At 43.7% G+C, this 12,529-nt stretch overlaps 1 protein-coding gene across 1 annotated transcript in view; it reads right to left on the reverse strand.

Annotated features, from left to right (window-relative positions):
• Nucleotides 1-4,721: 4,721 nt before the first annotated feature.
• The window catches only part of LOC121920513 (venom factor-like), an 87,493-nt gene continuing 79,685 nt past the window's right edge, over nucleotides 4,722-12,529 (reverse strand). The window contains exons 22-26 of the mRNA XM_042447651.1: nucleotides 11,836-11,963; nucleotides 10,876-10,965; nucleotides 9,241-9,346; nucleotides 8,362-8,451; nucleotides 4,722-5,041 (exon numbers count right to left, since the gene is read on the reverse strand). Of these exons, the coding sequence (XP_042303585.1) occupies nucleotides 5,028-5,041; nucleotides 8,362-8,451; nucleotides 9,241-9,346; nucleotides 10,876-10,965; nucleotides 11,836-11,963 (428 nt within the window). The 3' untranslated portion in view covers nucleotides 4,722-5,027. The remainder of the gene's footprint in view (nucleotides 5,042-8,361; nucleotides 8,452-9,240; nucleotides 9,347-10,875; nucleotides 10,966-11,835; nucleotides 11,964-12,529) is intronic.

Consider the following 12,529-nt stretch of genomic DNA (forward strand, 5'->3'; position numbering starts at 1 on the left):
TATGGGGACAACTACCGCTCTGTTTCCAGCCTACTGGAGTTATCCCTGTTTACTGATTTGGTAAAACACCTTAGCCAATATTAGAGCCCCACCGTTCGGAGAAGTTTTTTATATTTCTGGGGGCATCACTATTTTCTTCTGGGGTTTTATTCCGTGCAAGAGCTGCAATCACATTTTTTATCTCAGACTCTGAAACCGGGGGCCAGTAAGGCAAACAGTATAGTTTTTAATGCAATAGAGGAGTGATGCTCTGCATTTGTAGCTCCATAGAGTTTACTAAAATGGCTATAACATTGCTGCGATGTGATGTGCCCAACAATAACACGGTCTGAATCTGTTCATGCCAGGGCAGTAATATCCCCAAAACTGTTTCTCTATTCTTTTCTGTAACAGCTTGTGCTACATTGTTTCCATTATGTTCTAATATTTTTTTATATATTTTTTTGTATATTTTTTATTTTTTATATATATTGTACAAAAAACTAGAAACTCCAAACACACGTTCTATAACATTGGTATGGCTTACATTTCTAGTACAGTGGGCCCTTGGGTATCCTGAAGTTTCCAGGTCTAACTGTGGATTCCAAAATCTGTGGATACTGAATCCCATTATATACAATGGCAATGATACAGAATCCAGGATATGGAGGGCTGACTATACACAGCAGTCTAGAGAAAACAACACACTATCAGTGCGCATGCGTTACATATGCAAGGTATTTCACAGAACGTTACCAGCAGCCACATCAGGGACTGCCTGAAGGAAGAGGTTCCTCCCTATGTTAACTGTCATCTTGGCCTGAGGAGGGAGAGATTCAGGCAGACCCCAGCAACATCAGGGACTGCCTGAGAGGAAGAGGCTCCTCCCTCTTGTACTGTCATCTTGGCCTGAGAGGGAAGATCAGGCAGACCCAGCAACATCAGGGACGCCTGAAGGAGAGGGCTCCTCCCTCTTGTAACTGTTCATCTTGGCCTGAGAGGGAGAGATCAGGCAGACCCAGCAACATCAGGACTGCCTGAAGGAAGAGGCTCCTCCTCTTGAACTGTCATCTTGGCCTGAGGGGAGCGATCAGGCAGACCCAGCAACATCAGAGACTGCCTGAAGGAAGAGGCTCCTCCCTCTTGTAACTGTCATCTGGCCTGAGAGGGAGAGATCAGAAGACCCAGCAACATCAGGGACTGCCTGAAGGACGAGGCCCCTCCTCTTGTAACTGTCCTCTTGGCCTCAGAGGGAGCGATCAGCGACCCCGCAACATCAGGGACTGCCTGAAGGAAGAGGCCCTCCCTCTTGTAACTGTCATCTTGGCCTGAGAGGGAGAGATCAGGCAGACAGCAACATCAGGGACTGCCTGAAGGAGGAAGAGGCTCCTCCCTCTTGTAACATGTCAATCTTGGCCTGAGGAGGGAGAGATCAGGCAGCCCCAGCAACATCAGGGACTGCCTGAAGGAAGAGGCTCTCCTCCCTCTGCAACTGTCATCTTGGCCTCAGAGGGAAGCGATCAGGCAACCCAGCAACATCAGGGACTGCCTGAAGGAAGAGGCCCTCCCTCTTGGTAAACTGTCATCTTGGCCTGAGAGGGGAGAGATCAGGAAGACCCAGCAACATCAGGGACTGCCGAAGGAAGAGGCCCCTCCTCCTTAACTGTCCTCTCGGCCTCAGAGGGATCGATCAGGCAGACCCAGCTACATCAGGGACTGCCTGAAGGAAGAGGCTCCTCCCCTCTTTTCTAATGTCATCTTGGCCTGAGAGGGAGCAATCAGGCAGACCCAGCAACAACAGGGACTGCCTGAAGGAAGAGCCCCTCCCTCCTTAACTGTCATCTCGGCCCAGAGGGAGCGTCAGGCAGACCCAGCTACATCAGGGACTGCCTGAAGTAAGAGGGTTCTGCCCTCTTGTAACTGTCATCTGCCTGAGAGGGAGAGATCAGGAACAAAACCATCAACATCAGGGACAGCCTGAAGGACGAGGCCCCTCCCTCCTTTAACAGTCACCGTGTATTTTATATTGTATCTCATTGCAATGTTTACTGTACCAACCGCTATTATTATTATTATTATTATTATTATTATTATTATTATTATTATTATTATTATTATTATTATTTTCTGTTTTAACAATGCCTTGTAAGATGACCACATAGAAACTAAGATGTCAGGGGAGATATTATCATTATTTCTAAGTACCTGTCGAGAGCAATCCATCAATGCTTTCCGAGTGCTTTGACATTCCAAATCAAACCATCTGTTAGTTACTACCTTGTTGGGGTTAAATTGTTTATTACTCCCCAACTTGGTCCTAAGCTTTTGAGTAATGGTTTGGAAAATGTGTAAAATATCTGAATTGGAGTTTAAAATAGCTGATTGTAGGGACATAAAAGTAATACTCTCCAACATCTGATGAATTGATGTGCCCAAATTAATTGACCACCGTATTCTCTGTTCTCCCATATGAATTCCATTTAAATTTTGGAGAATACATGGGGGGGGGAACAACCCAGAATTAAATAATAATGACAATGGAAAATGATCACTTTCGGCACGATTAATAACTTCAAATCTACAAATATCAGGTACTGTACCAGGTTTGCAGATGCTATTATATAGTTTATTATACTTGCTCCCCTGTTGATGACATAAGTATAAGGCCCCGATGTCACATCATAATGGGTTCCATAAAGGTATTGCAAGCCATGCAAAGAAAAATTTCTATAAGCTTTAAGCCAGATTTGTTGGTGGTTATATCTTGAGAAACCCTAAGGACAGGGACAGCATAAGCAGTCGATCCGTGATTAGTGCTCTCCACCTTCCCTGAGTCATTTCCAATTCTAGCATTAAAATCTCCACAAAGTAAAAACCTTGTAGAGGGATACTGACTCTCCCAAGAAGACAGGGTTTCAGATAAACTATCCCAAATACTAGTAGGACCTACGTTCTTTGCTAAGTTAGGAGGAAAATAAATATTTATACAGATTAAGGAACCAAAATGCATGCTCTTGATGACAAGCACTTGTATACATTGTGGAAAAGCACTAGTTATTGGTTGAATCTCAGCATGCAAATCAACTGAGATGAATATTGTGAGACCACCACTACCACGGCCTCTTGTACAAATTTTAACCGCAGGAACAGAAAATGCTTGAAATCTATGGAGTGATGGCAAATTAGTTTTGAGGGCCCATGTCTCTTGTAAACAAAGAATTTTAAAGTTTTGTAAGTAGTTTGCAAAATCTGCATCATGGAACTTATTTCCCCAACCCATAATATTCCAACATAGTAGGCTTAGTTGTCAAGCTGATGTAGTCAAGTCCATGTCATCACCAATGTTCAAAAATTCTGTTTGAGCTGGGGCTTTTTGATTGTTGGACGCTTCATGTAGAGAAGGTATAGTATTAACTCTCTTAGGTTCCAAGGGTTGTATGACTTGTATTGGAGTTGTAAGATCCTTTTCATTCCTTAATAAGAGAGCATCAATAGGACTCATATCCGAAGCCCTCTCAGCATTGGGGACCTCAGCAATAGTTATTGAATTCAACAGTGGTATGGCCAGATCCTTGGTAGTAAGCAGCATATTTTTGAGATCATCCACTCTGGAGGCGATGTCATATTGTTCTACATTAATTATTAAGTCGCTCGAGTCTGTGACCTGCTTCTCTGTGGATTGCCTCTCTGCCATAATGTTGGAAGGTTTAACTGAACTAGGCTTCGATGCAGTCTTACACAGGGTTCCTTTAGGGATTCCTTTAGGAGTTATCAAGCAGGCATTACTTTGCTCTGTGGGCCCTCCACTACTATGCTTATAAGGGAATAGAGGAGATATAGTTTGATCTTGAAAAACCCGTGCTGGAATTATTTGAAAGTTGGATAAAAAGGGCTTCATTTTCAGCACCATGAGAGGAATTGTAGATTGTTCGAAAGTTAACAAAATTCACTTCAGAGCTGATATACTAGGAATCCACTCCACAGCAAGGTTATCAGTATCGTAGGGGGATACCTGTAGAAGTTGGCTCAGCGAAGATCTAATGGCTCTATTGGACCTCCATCTACCATTGTTTATTCTGTTGTAAGCAATTTGCAACATAACTTGATTTGCTTGTAGAATCCTGCTATGGTTTCTTTTCCCCATCTCCTTAGCAGTTACTGGTAGACTGCCCCTAGGCTCATTTATAGTGGGATTCCCCACTTTACTAGATGTTTCTCTGTTGGTGTAATCCAAACTCTCTTTTACCACTGATTGCTTCTGCATGAAAGTCTCAAAAGAATGTTTGAGAAGCTCTACCTGATGCACAATTTTCCCTAAATGCTCATAAATTGAGTTAATGGTATGAGCTATTAAAGGGCATTGTTTTGTCACAAAGTCAGGAAGATTTAACTTTGTTTGCTTTGTGAGTTGTTCCTTCTCGGTATCTGGCAGCTCATTCCTGGAGATACTAAAAGTTAGGATAGAGGCTCATTTTCTTTTTCCAACACAAGGAAGTTGTTGGCAGTTGGAATTGTAAACTCCAAATTTAAGTTTAAAGGTATAGTTGGAATGCTCACAGTTTCCTCATTAGCAAGTAAGTTATCGATCTTAAGCTGTTTAGAGGCCTTATTATGCTTGTTTATACCAGGGCTTGTTCTAAGGCATTTTTTGTTGCCCATATCAGTAATTTCACCAAAACACTGGAAGAGCAACAGCGGCCAATACTACATGTCGCTGGAAAATACCATTCAAAACAAAAATAATCAAAATAATAATAATAACTTTATTACAGCCATTTGGACAGCACAATCAAAATAAAATAACAGAACAGAAAAATACCCCAGAGCTCATTAAAAACACCTCCTATCACACCAGTGCCATCTTGGCTCTCCCACCTTGGTATTCTTCCTACCTCCAGCAGGATATAATTAGAAGGAAGGGAGTGGCCTCTGGAGCCAAGCCTCAAAGTCCTCCTTGTCCTCCAAAAACAACAAGTGGAGGGAAGAGCAGTTTTTATAAAGGCAGCCTTGGTGTTCTTCGTATGTCCAGCAGAAGGGGCGTGCAGAGCTCACGCGAGCTGTCCTGCAAAAGAGATTCCCCAACCATGATGAGCTTATGGGCCACTCCATTTATGTGTCTGTGACTGTGCTGACTGAGACAGGTGAGAGGGTGCATTTCTCAGCATGAAGACAAAGCACATTATGATGTTTCAGTATTGTTCTCATAAGGGAATTCCCACTGGAATATCATTGATTAGGAACAGCATGTAGGGGAAAAAAGGTATGACAGAGAGAAGGCATAGTTGAACCATCCTTTCTGACATTTTCACTGTAGTTTAATTTGGACATACAGGGGCATTACAGATGGACAGTTCTGTGCTGCCCATCTTTGCCCTGCATCTGTGCTGCAGCATCCGCATGCTATCTAAAAGAACCCACTCTAGGCAGCTCCTTTTTTGCTCAGGCGCCCTTATGTCACGAGGCTGTGCCCCATATGGATGGGGCTGCAGCCTTCTGATGTAATGCCCTGATAGTAGGGCTTGGCGCATATGGATGCTGTGCCAAATTGAGCCCTACTATCGCCACAAACGGCTCATCTGTACCAGGCCACAGTTACACTTAATTCTGTGTTTGTGTGTGTGTTTAAAGTGATATGGTTCAGTAAAAACTTTATCACTTAATTTTGCCAACTGTATAAATAGGGAGCCTATCAGACAAAATTAGGTATCTCTAAGGTCTTGATTGACCTGTTGCCACTTGTTTGACTCAATTCAGACATTGTATGTTAATTCCAGATTAAATGAGTTGAATTTAGGCCGCTTTTTTTTTTAAAAGAAACTTCTCATTATCAATATTTTACATTTATTTCAATGTGTGCGTTATGTGCCTTCAAGTTGTTTCTGAAATATATTGACCCTAAGGAAATCCTATCAGACAGTTTTCTTGGGAAGATGTGTTCAAAGAAGATTTGCCATTGCCTTCCTTAAAGCTGAGAGAGGGTGATTTACTCAAGGTCACCCACAGGGTTTCCATGGCTGAGTGAGGATTTGAATCCTGGTCTTCCAGAATCATAGTCCAGAACCCAAACCACTAAGCCACACTGTCTCTCTTATTTCAACATTTGTAAATAATGTTCAGTGTGATCCTGTGAATAATCAGGTGAAGGATTGCTACTTTCCTAGATCCAACCCAGTGTTCCTCATTCCCAGCCCAGGTGGGGGGGGGGGGGGCAGCCAGGCAAATAAAGAAGCAGGAAGGGACAGAAGGGAGAGAGCTTGGGTGGTGGCAAGGCCAGAAGAGGCACACCCTCCATCGCCCCCTCAGCCTCCTCAACAAGAAAGCTGATGGACAGAAAGGCCAGGAAGGGCACATTCACCCCTTCACTACTGCCACCTCAGCTTCCTCAAGTAGACAACTGAGGGCGGCAAAGCCTGGAGGTGCATGTTCACCCCTTCTCTGCCATCTCAGCTTCCTCAGCAAGATAGCTGAGGGATGGCAAAGCCAGAATGGGCACACTCTCCGCTTCTCCTCCACCACCACTTCAGCTTCCTCAACAGGAGAGCCAGGACAGTGGCAAGGTAAGGAGGGGTGCACTCGTCCCTCCTCCTCCCATTTCTTCTCTTATCTGCCTGCCCACCACCCTTTGCCCACTGCTACCTGGCCGTACCCAAAAAGGGATGCAGGATGGCAGCGGCCTACCCTGTCCTCTCTCCATCTCCTCCTGCTGCCTCACTCACATGCCTGGGCACCCAACTGCTGGCCACCCAAGGCTGCTGGGGGTGGACAACTGGGTGGGTGAGGCAATGGGAGGGGACAGAAGGGAGGACAACAATATATGGAGGGACACAGAATTTGCTGCCCCTCCTCCTCCTCTGCTGTCTTGGCTTCCTTCCCTCAGAGAAAGCCAGGACAGTGGAGAAGAAGGGGCATGCACCGTAGCAGCACACCCAACTGGGTGCCAACCCTCTTTTGAAGTGTCACCTGGTGTATACACATACTCTCCGCAAACCCCTAGTGACACCACTAGTATGAATGCTGTGTTTTCTCAAATGTGAAGGGGTGGGAGATGTGAGTCTGCTTCTTCTTAACTTTAATTGTCCTAAATCCAATTGCTTGTCCCAATTAGAACTGACTCAGTGCATTTTGGCTCATCACATTCCCATTAATTCAATAGGTCTTCTCTAGCTGGGACTCACAATTAAGTGTAGACTAGTACTGTTTTCTTCATCTTTTGACTGAAATGACCTTCTTGGGTGTCATGGACAAGGCCAAATAAGTGACTAGATAAGAGTTTCACTGGCTGCAGATGGGTTTTCAGTGTCCATGTTTAGTGTCCCAAGACTAGGAAAAGTAGGATAAGTTATACAAAAGTAGAATAACCTGAATAAATAGTTCAAAGCAAGGGATTATTTGAATTTGATCAGGTTGTATAATTTATGTAGGACATAGGAATTATGTAGAATTAGGCTGTTCTTGTAACATAATTTGAATCAAATTGTGATTCCTTGCCCAGTTACTGGATGGTCATCAGCAGGACAGAAACAGTAAGAGAGGTGTCCAGAGACTCCATGGGCCACGTTAGATTGAATCACCTTGAGTTTGTAAGCACCGATGAAGTGGACAAGCTCCTTGGAAGCGTAAGGAGGACAACGTGTGCTCTCGATTCTTTAGGGAGGGCAAATTTCCATCGCAGTTAAAATTGGCAGTGGTCAAACCGCTTTTAAAAAAAGCTCTCCCTAGATCCCCTGGAGAGAAACAATTATAGACCGGTTTCCCTATTACCATTCTTGGGCAAGGTGATCAAGAGGGCAGTCGCCTTCCAACTCCAGGCTGTCTTGGATGAAACAGATTATCTGGACCCATTTCAAATTGGCTTCAGGGCGGGATATGGAGTGGAGACAGCCATGGTCGCCTTAATCGATGATCTCCGTCTGGGCACAGACAGCGAAAGTATGACCCTGTTAGTGCTCTTGGACATCTCAGTGGCTTTTGATACCATCGACCATGATATCCTTATGGAACGCCTGAGGGAGTTGGGCATAGGGGGCACTGAGCTCCAGTGGCTCTGATCCTACCTCTCAGGCAGGTCCCAGATGGTGAGGCTGGGGGACAGTTGCTCTTCTACGAAAGAGCTTACATCTGGCATTCCTCAAGGTGCCATTCTGTCCCCCATGCTATTTAACATTTACATGAAACCGCTGGGAGAGATCATCCGGAGACATGGGGCACGGGGTTATCATTACGCTGATGACACCCAAATATGTTTCTCTATGTCCCCAACTGCTACAGTGACTAAGGATGACTTCTCCTCTCTGAATCTCTGCCTTGAGTCAGTAATGGGTTGGATGAGGAAAAACAAACTCAACCTGATGAACAGAAGTAGCATTTCCCTCTCCAGCTTACCTTCTGCACATTGGCAAACGTCTCCATGGCATATATTACTGAGGAGGCCACTTTCGTTGGACAGATGGTAAAACTTGGTGCACTGCTCATCTGAAATGGAGGAATGAAAAGAAGTGCCATTTACTTCAACAGCCAGAACCTGCATACTTGGGAAATTCCTCCATAAGGAGACTTAGGGAATGGGACACCCATTACTCCCAATGGGAATATTAGTAGCACATCACTGTGACTTTATGTAATAAAGATAAAGATAAAGGTTTCCCCTTGGGCACAGTTGTCAAATGTCTGACTGTAGGGGGTGGTGCTCATCTCTGTTAATAACTGAAGAGCCAGCGTTGTCAGAGACAACTCTATGATCATGGGGCCAGCATGACTGCACAGAACACTGTTACCTTCCCACTGAAGTGGTACCTATTTATCTATCTGTACTTTTTTATTGTATTTTGCCATTTTCAGGAGAATCACTTTTCATTTCTGCATACTTATACCAGAGGTACAAGAGCAACCTCTGCCTGCCAAGAAGCAAAGCCCTCCTCCCAACCACCATCTTGAGGGGAGAGAAGCAGGCAAGAAACAACAGGCCTCCACCTGCCAAGAAGAAGAGCCCTCCTCCCGACCACCATCTTGAGGGGAGAGAAGCAGAGTGATGATGTGTTATGTATTGTTAATCTGATATTGGAAACAGCTTTGATTGTCCACGGAAAAGCGGTATACAAATAAAGTTTATTGTTATTATTATTATTATTATTATTATTATTATTATTATTATGTCTTCAGAATTGTCTCAAGTAACTGTCTGTCCAGTCCTAACTGGACTCTGTGCCATTTGACCAATCTCCCCTGTGCTGAATTCACTGGAAAAACTGTAGCAGCCATTACCTAGATTATAATAGCTGTAGACCTTCACTGAAGCTGGCTGAATGAGACCAACTTCAAAGAACTGGTGAATTTTAAATTGTACACATTCGTCTTTCAAGTGAGAGACCTGGGATGAGGAGAGAAAAGAGAAAACAAGTCTTTAGGTGCCAGCCTTCCAAGGGAAGCAATTTCCCCCACCTTAGCCACGCATAGATTTTCCAAACTGTCTTGAGGAAACTATTCTACAATTTTGTTCCTATTGGAGGTTCATGTTGGGCAGGACAACCCAAGGATCAGGTTTTATTAACATGAAGATCCAATGTTTATGAGACTCAAGAACATAACAGGAATGGCCCATATATAACAAAGACCAGTGGGTTAGAATGTCAATTCAGTCTTACCAAAATATACCTGTCAACTCAAGGATGTGGAGCAGCACTGAGCCTGGCACTTTGGGCATATATTGTGCCTCACCAAATGTTTTACTAATCCTAAGCAAGCCCCACCATGACAGTAGGGAGGAGTGTATGTAAACATGTGTTACCAAGTACCAGATGATCCACAATTTCTTGAGTGGCATTGCCAGACTTTTTTTTATTCCTGAATAGTGACCTCATCATGATGGGGCAGATTCAGACATCATCATTAGTTAAAATGACCAATAATCACACAATATGGTGGTACCAGATCCTGTCAGATCTTGGAAGCTAAGCAAGTTCAACCATGGGTAGAACTAGGATGGGAGACCACCAATGAATACTAGATGCTATAGGCTATATTTCAGAGGAAGGAACTTGTAGAGGAAGGAACCTCTGACTATTCCTTCCCTAAGAAAATCCTATGAAACTCATGAGGTCACCATAAGTGGACAGGTGGCTTGATGTCATATATAGACACACATAGTGAAACCCAGATATAGGTGAGGGGCAGGGGAAATTCTGCAAAAAACAATTAGGGTAGGAAGAGGGGCTTCCAATACCACATCCCACTCCCAAGTCCTTAATCTTGGTATTATTGTATAATTAAACTCAGGGTGAGAGGGATCCTCTCATATTTAAGAGTTTTTGGAAGAACAATGTTCCAACAGTTGTGATTTCTCCCTCCCGTGCAGCTCTGTGATGGGAAAGGCTACAGGACTTAATCCTCAGTTCAAAGTTACTCATAAAAGACCCAAATACCACTTAGGATCTCACCTTGGATTTGGAAAACCTGTGCTTTGCACATCTCAGCCAAAACCATTTTTGTTTGTCAGCAGACGACTAGTAGTCATAAAGTTTAACAAACCTTAAAATGCAGAAGAGAGCATAACATCACTTTCTCACTTTGTATGGGGCCTGATGCAATTAGAGATGTCTCATGAAGACAAAATGCTTGTTGGAACATTGTGAAAGGAGAAAAATATAATGGAAAATACACTTCCATCCCAGTGTTTGAAAAAGGTTAGTTTTTAGAACCCCAGAATCCCAGAGCCAGAAAATATATTGGTCTTACTGTTTGGGGGGACTCTGGGAGCTGCAGTCCAAAAAAGTAACTTTTCCTAGCTCTGACGCATCTCACCGTCTTATTTCATAATCCTTGCTTTAACACACACTGGAACCTTCCTAGCTGTGGTTCTAAACTACAGCTGTCCCACAGATCTCCTCCAGAAGTCTTTACCTTGTCCAAGTAAATGATGAGGTTCCCCCTTTCAGAGTAGCCTTTGTCAATTTCGAACTTGGCAATATATCTGTCAACTCCTTTAGAAAGCTAAACATTAAAAAAGGACAAGAAACATTGTTGGTACATGGTATAATCCTCAAGAACAGACCTGGTATCCCAGCTACGTCCCTGCATTTAGGAGGGGGATTTAGAATTCTCAGCCAGAGAGCTCTTAAGCCTCACTGAACTACAAATCTCAGATTGCAACAGGAACAGTAAAAGTGGAATAGCAGCACTATAAGAGTGTAGTGCGGTAATGTAGAAAGTCTCCTCTTTTTCCCCTCCTGTTTCTCTCCCCTGGTTCATGATTTTTTGTACTGTAGGGACCTATAGTACTATAAAATAAGAAGGTAGACTATTTAATAAAAGATAACTGTAAGAAATTGGCTGGGGGGAAAATAACCAACTGGTGGCTATTACAATTAATCCTAAACCTGTCTCTCTGTACAGATTTAATTTCCATGGTGAAAAGCTTTTTATTGACTGCAGGGAATTTTCAAGTCCAACACATTCAAAGGATAAGTCAAGCAGCCATTTTCTGCATAAAGCAAGACTCAGGCGCGTTACAGACGTGCCGAAGGGGCATGCTAGGGTTGAGAAGGGGCATCACTTCCTGACACCCCTCAACCCTAGTACAGACTGAGTCCGTACAAAATGGCAGTGCCCGTCCACACAGGGGCCGCCATCTTGACGTAGCGGACGTGTTGCATCCACATGGCGCACAGCGCAAATGATGCTGCAAGTGCGCCGTTGGCGCCTCACGGCATCATAACCACACCGTAAAGAGAAGTGCCATTTTGGTGCTTCTTTTTGCAGTGCAGAGGAGCCGCGCGGTTTGTATGCTGGGGCTCCTCCACGCTGCAAATGGCACGGCGGCAGACTGCCCACTTTGGGCAGTCTGTAATGTGCTTCACATACCCTTTTAAGGTCACTGACGTCAGGTGCAAAACCAGTGAGCATGGAGACATCAATGATTGACATTGTAGCATCAACTTCACCAAGATACCTAGAATCAGGAGCAGAGAGAAGATGGCCCAGAAAAATTGCTTAGTAATAAGATTTGTTCCAGTTCTGTAAGCTCAGTTCTTCATATTTTCAAAGTTCGAAAGATGAAAAGTAAGATCTAGCACATGGTTACTGACTAGTGCCTACAGAATCACTAAGACTTCTGCCCTTTGTTACCAAAACATTTCTGTAAAGACTTATAATATGTCTAAATATGTGTATGTGTGTCAAGGATCATTATTTTTATAAGTTGGACAACTTACATAATGCACAAGCAGAGGAGCAGAAGCTGAGCCAGCTTTTGGATGGCTTTTATGTAGTTACCTATTGCAAATTGTAAATTGGTCATCATATCAAAGGAGAAAACCTGCAGCACTTAAAAACCTGTGTCCATTCCTCATTTTCTCCCTCCATAGTAGACTAGAATCTTCTAGGCTACAGTGAAGAACACATGCCCTTTCAGATGCAATGGACTGCAGCTTCCAACAGCCTTAAGCATAGCATCTTATGATAAGGGACGGTGAAGGCTTCAATCTATAAACACCTGGAGGTGTATATACACATCCCCATTTTAGGCAAAGTGGTATAGTCCTGTGCATAACACACA

The sequence above is a fragment of the Sceloporus undulatus genome, chromosome 2 (assembly GCF_019175285.1).
Source record: "Sceloporus undulatus isolate JIND9_A2432 ecotype Alabama chromosome 2, SceUnd_v1.1, whole genome shotgun sequence".
NCBI lineage: Eukaryota > Metazoa > Chordata > Lepidosauria > Squamata > Phrynosomatidae > Sceloporus > Sceloporus undulatus.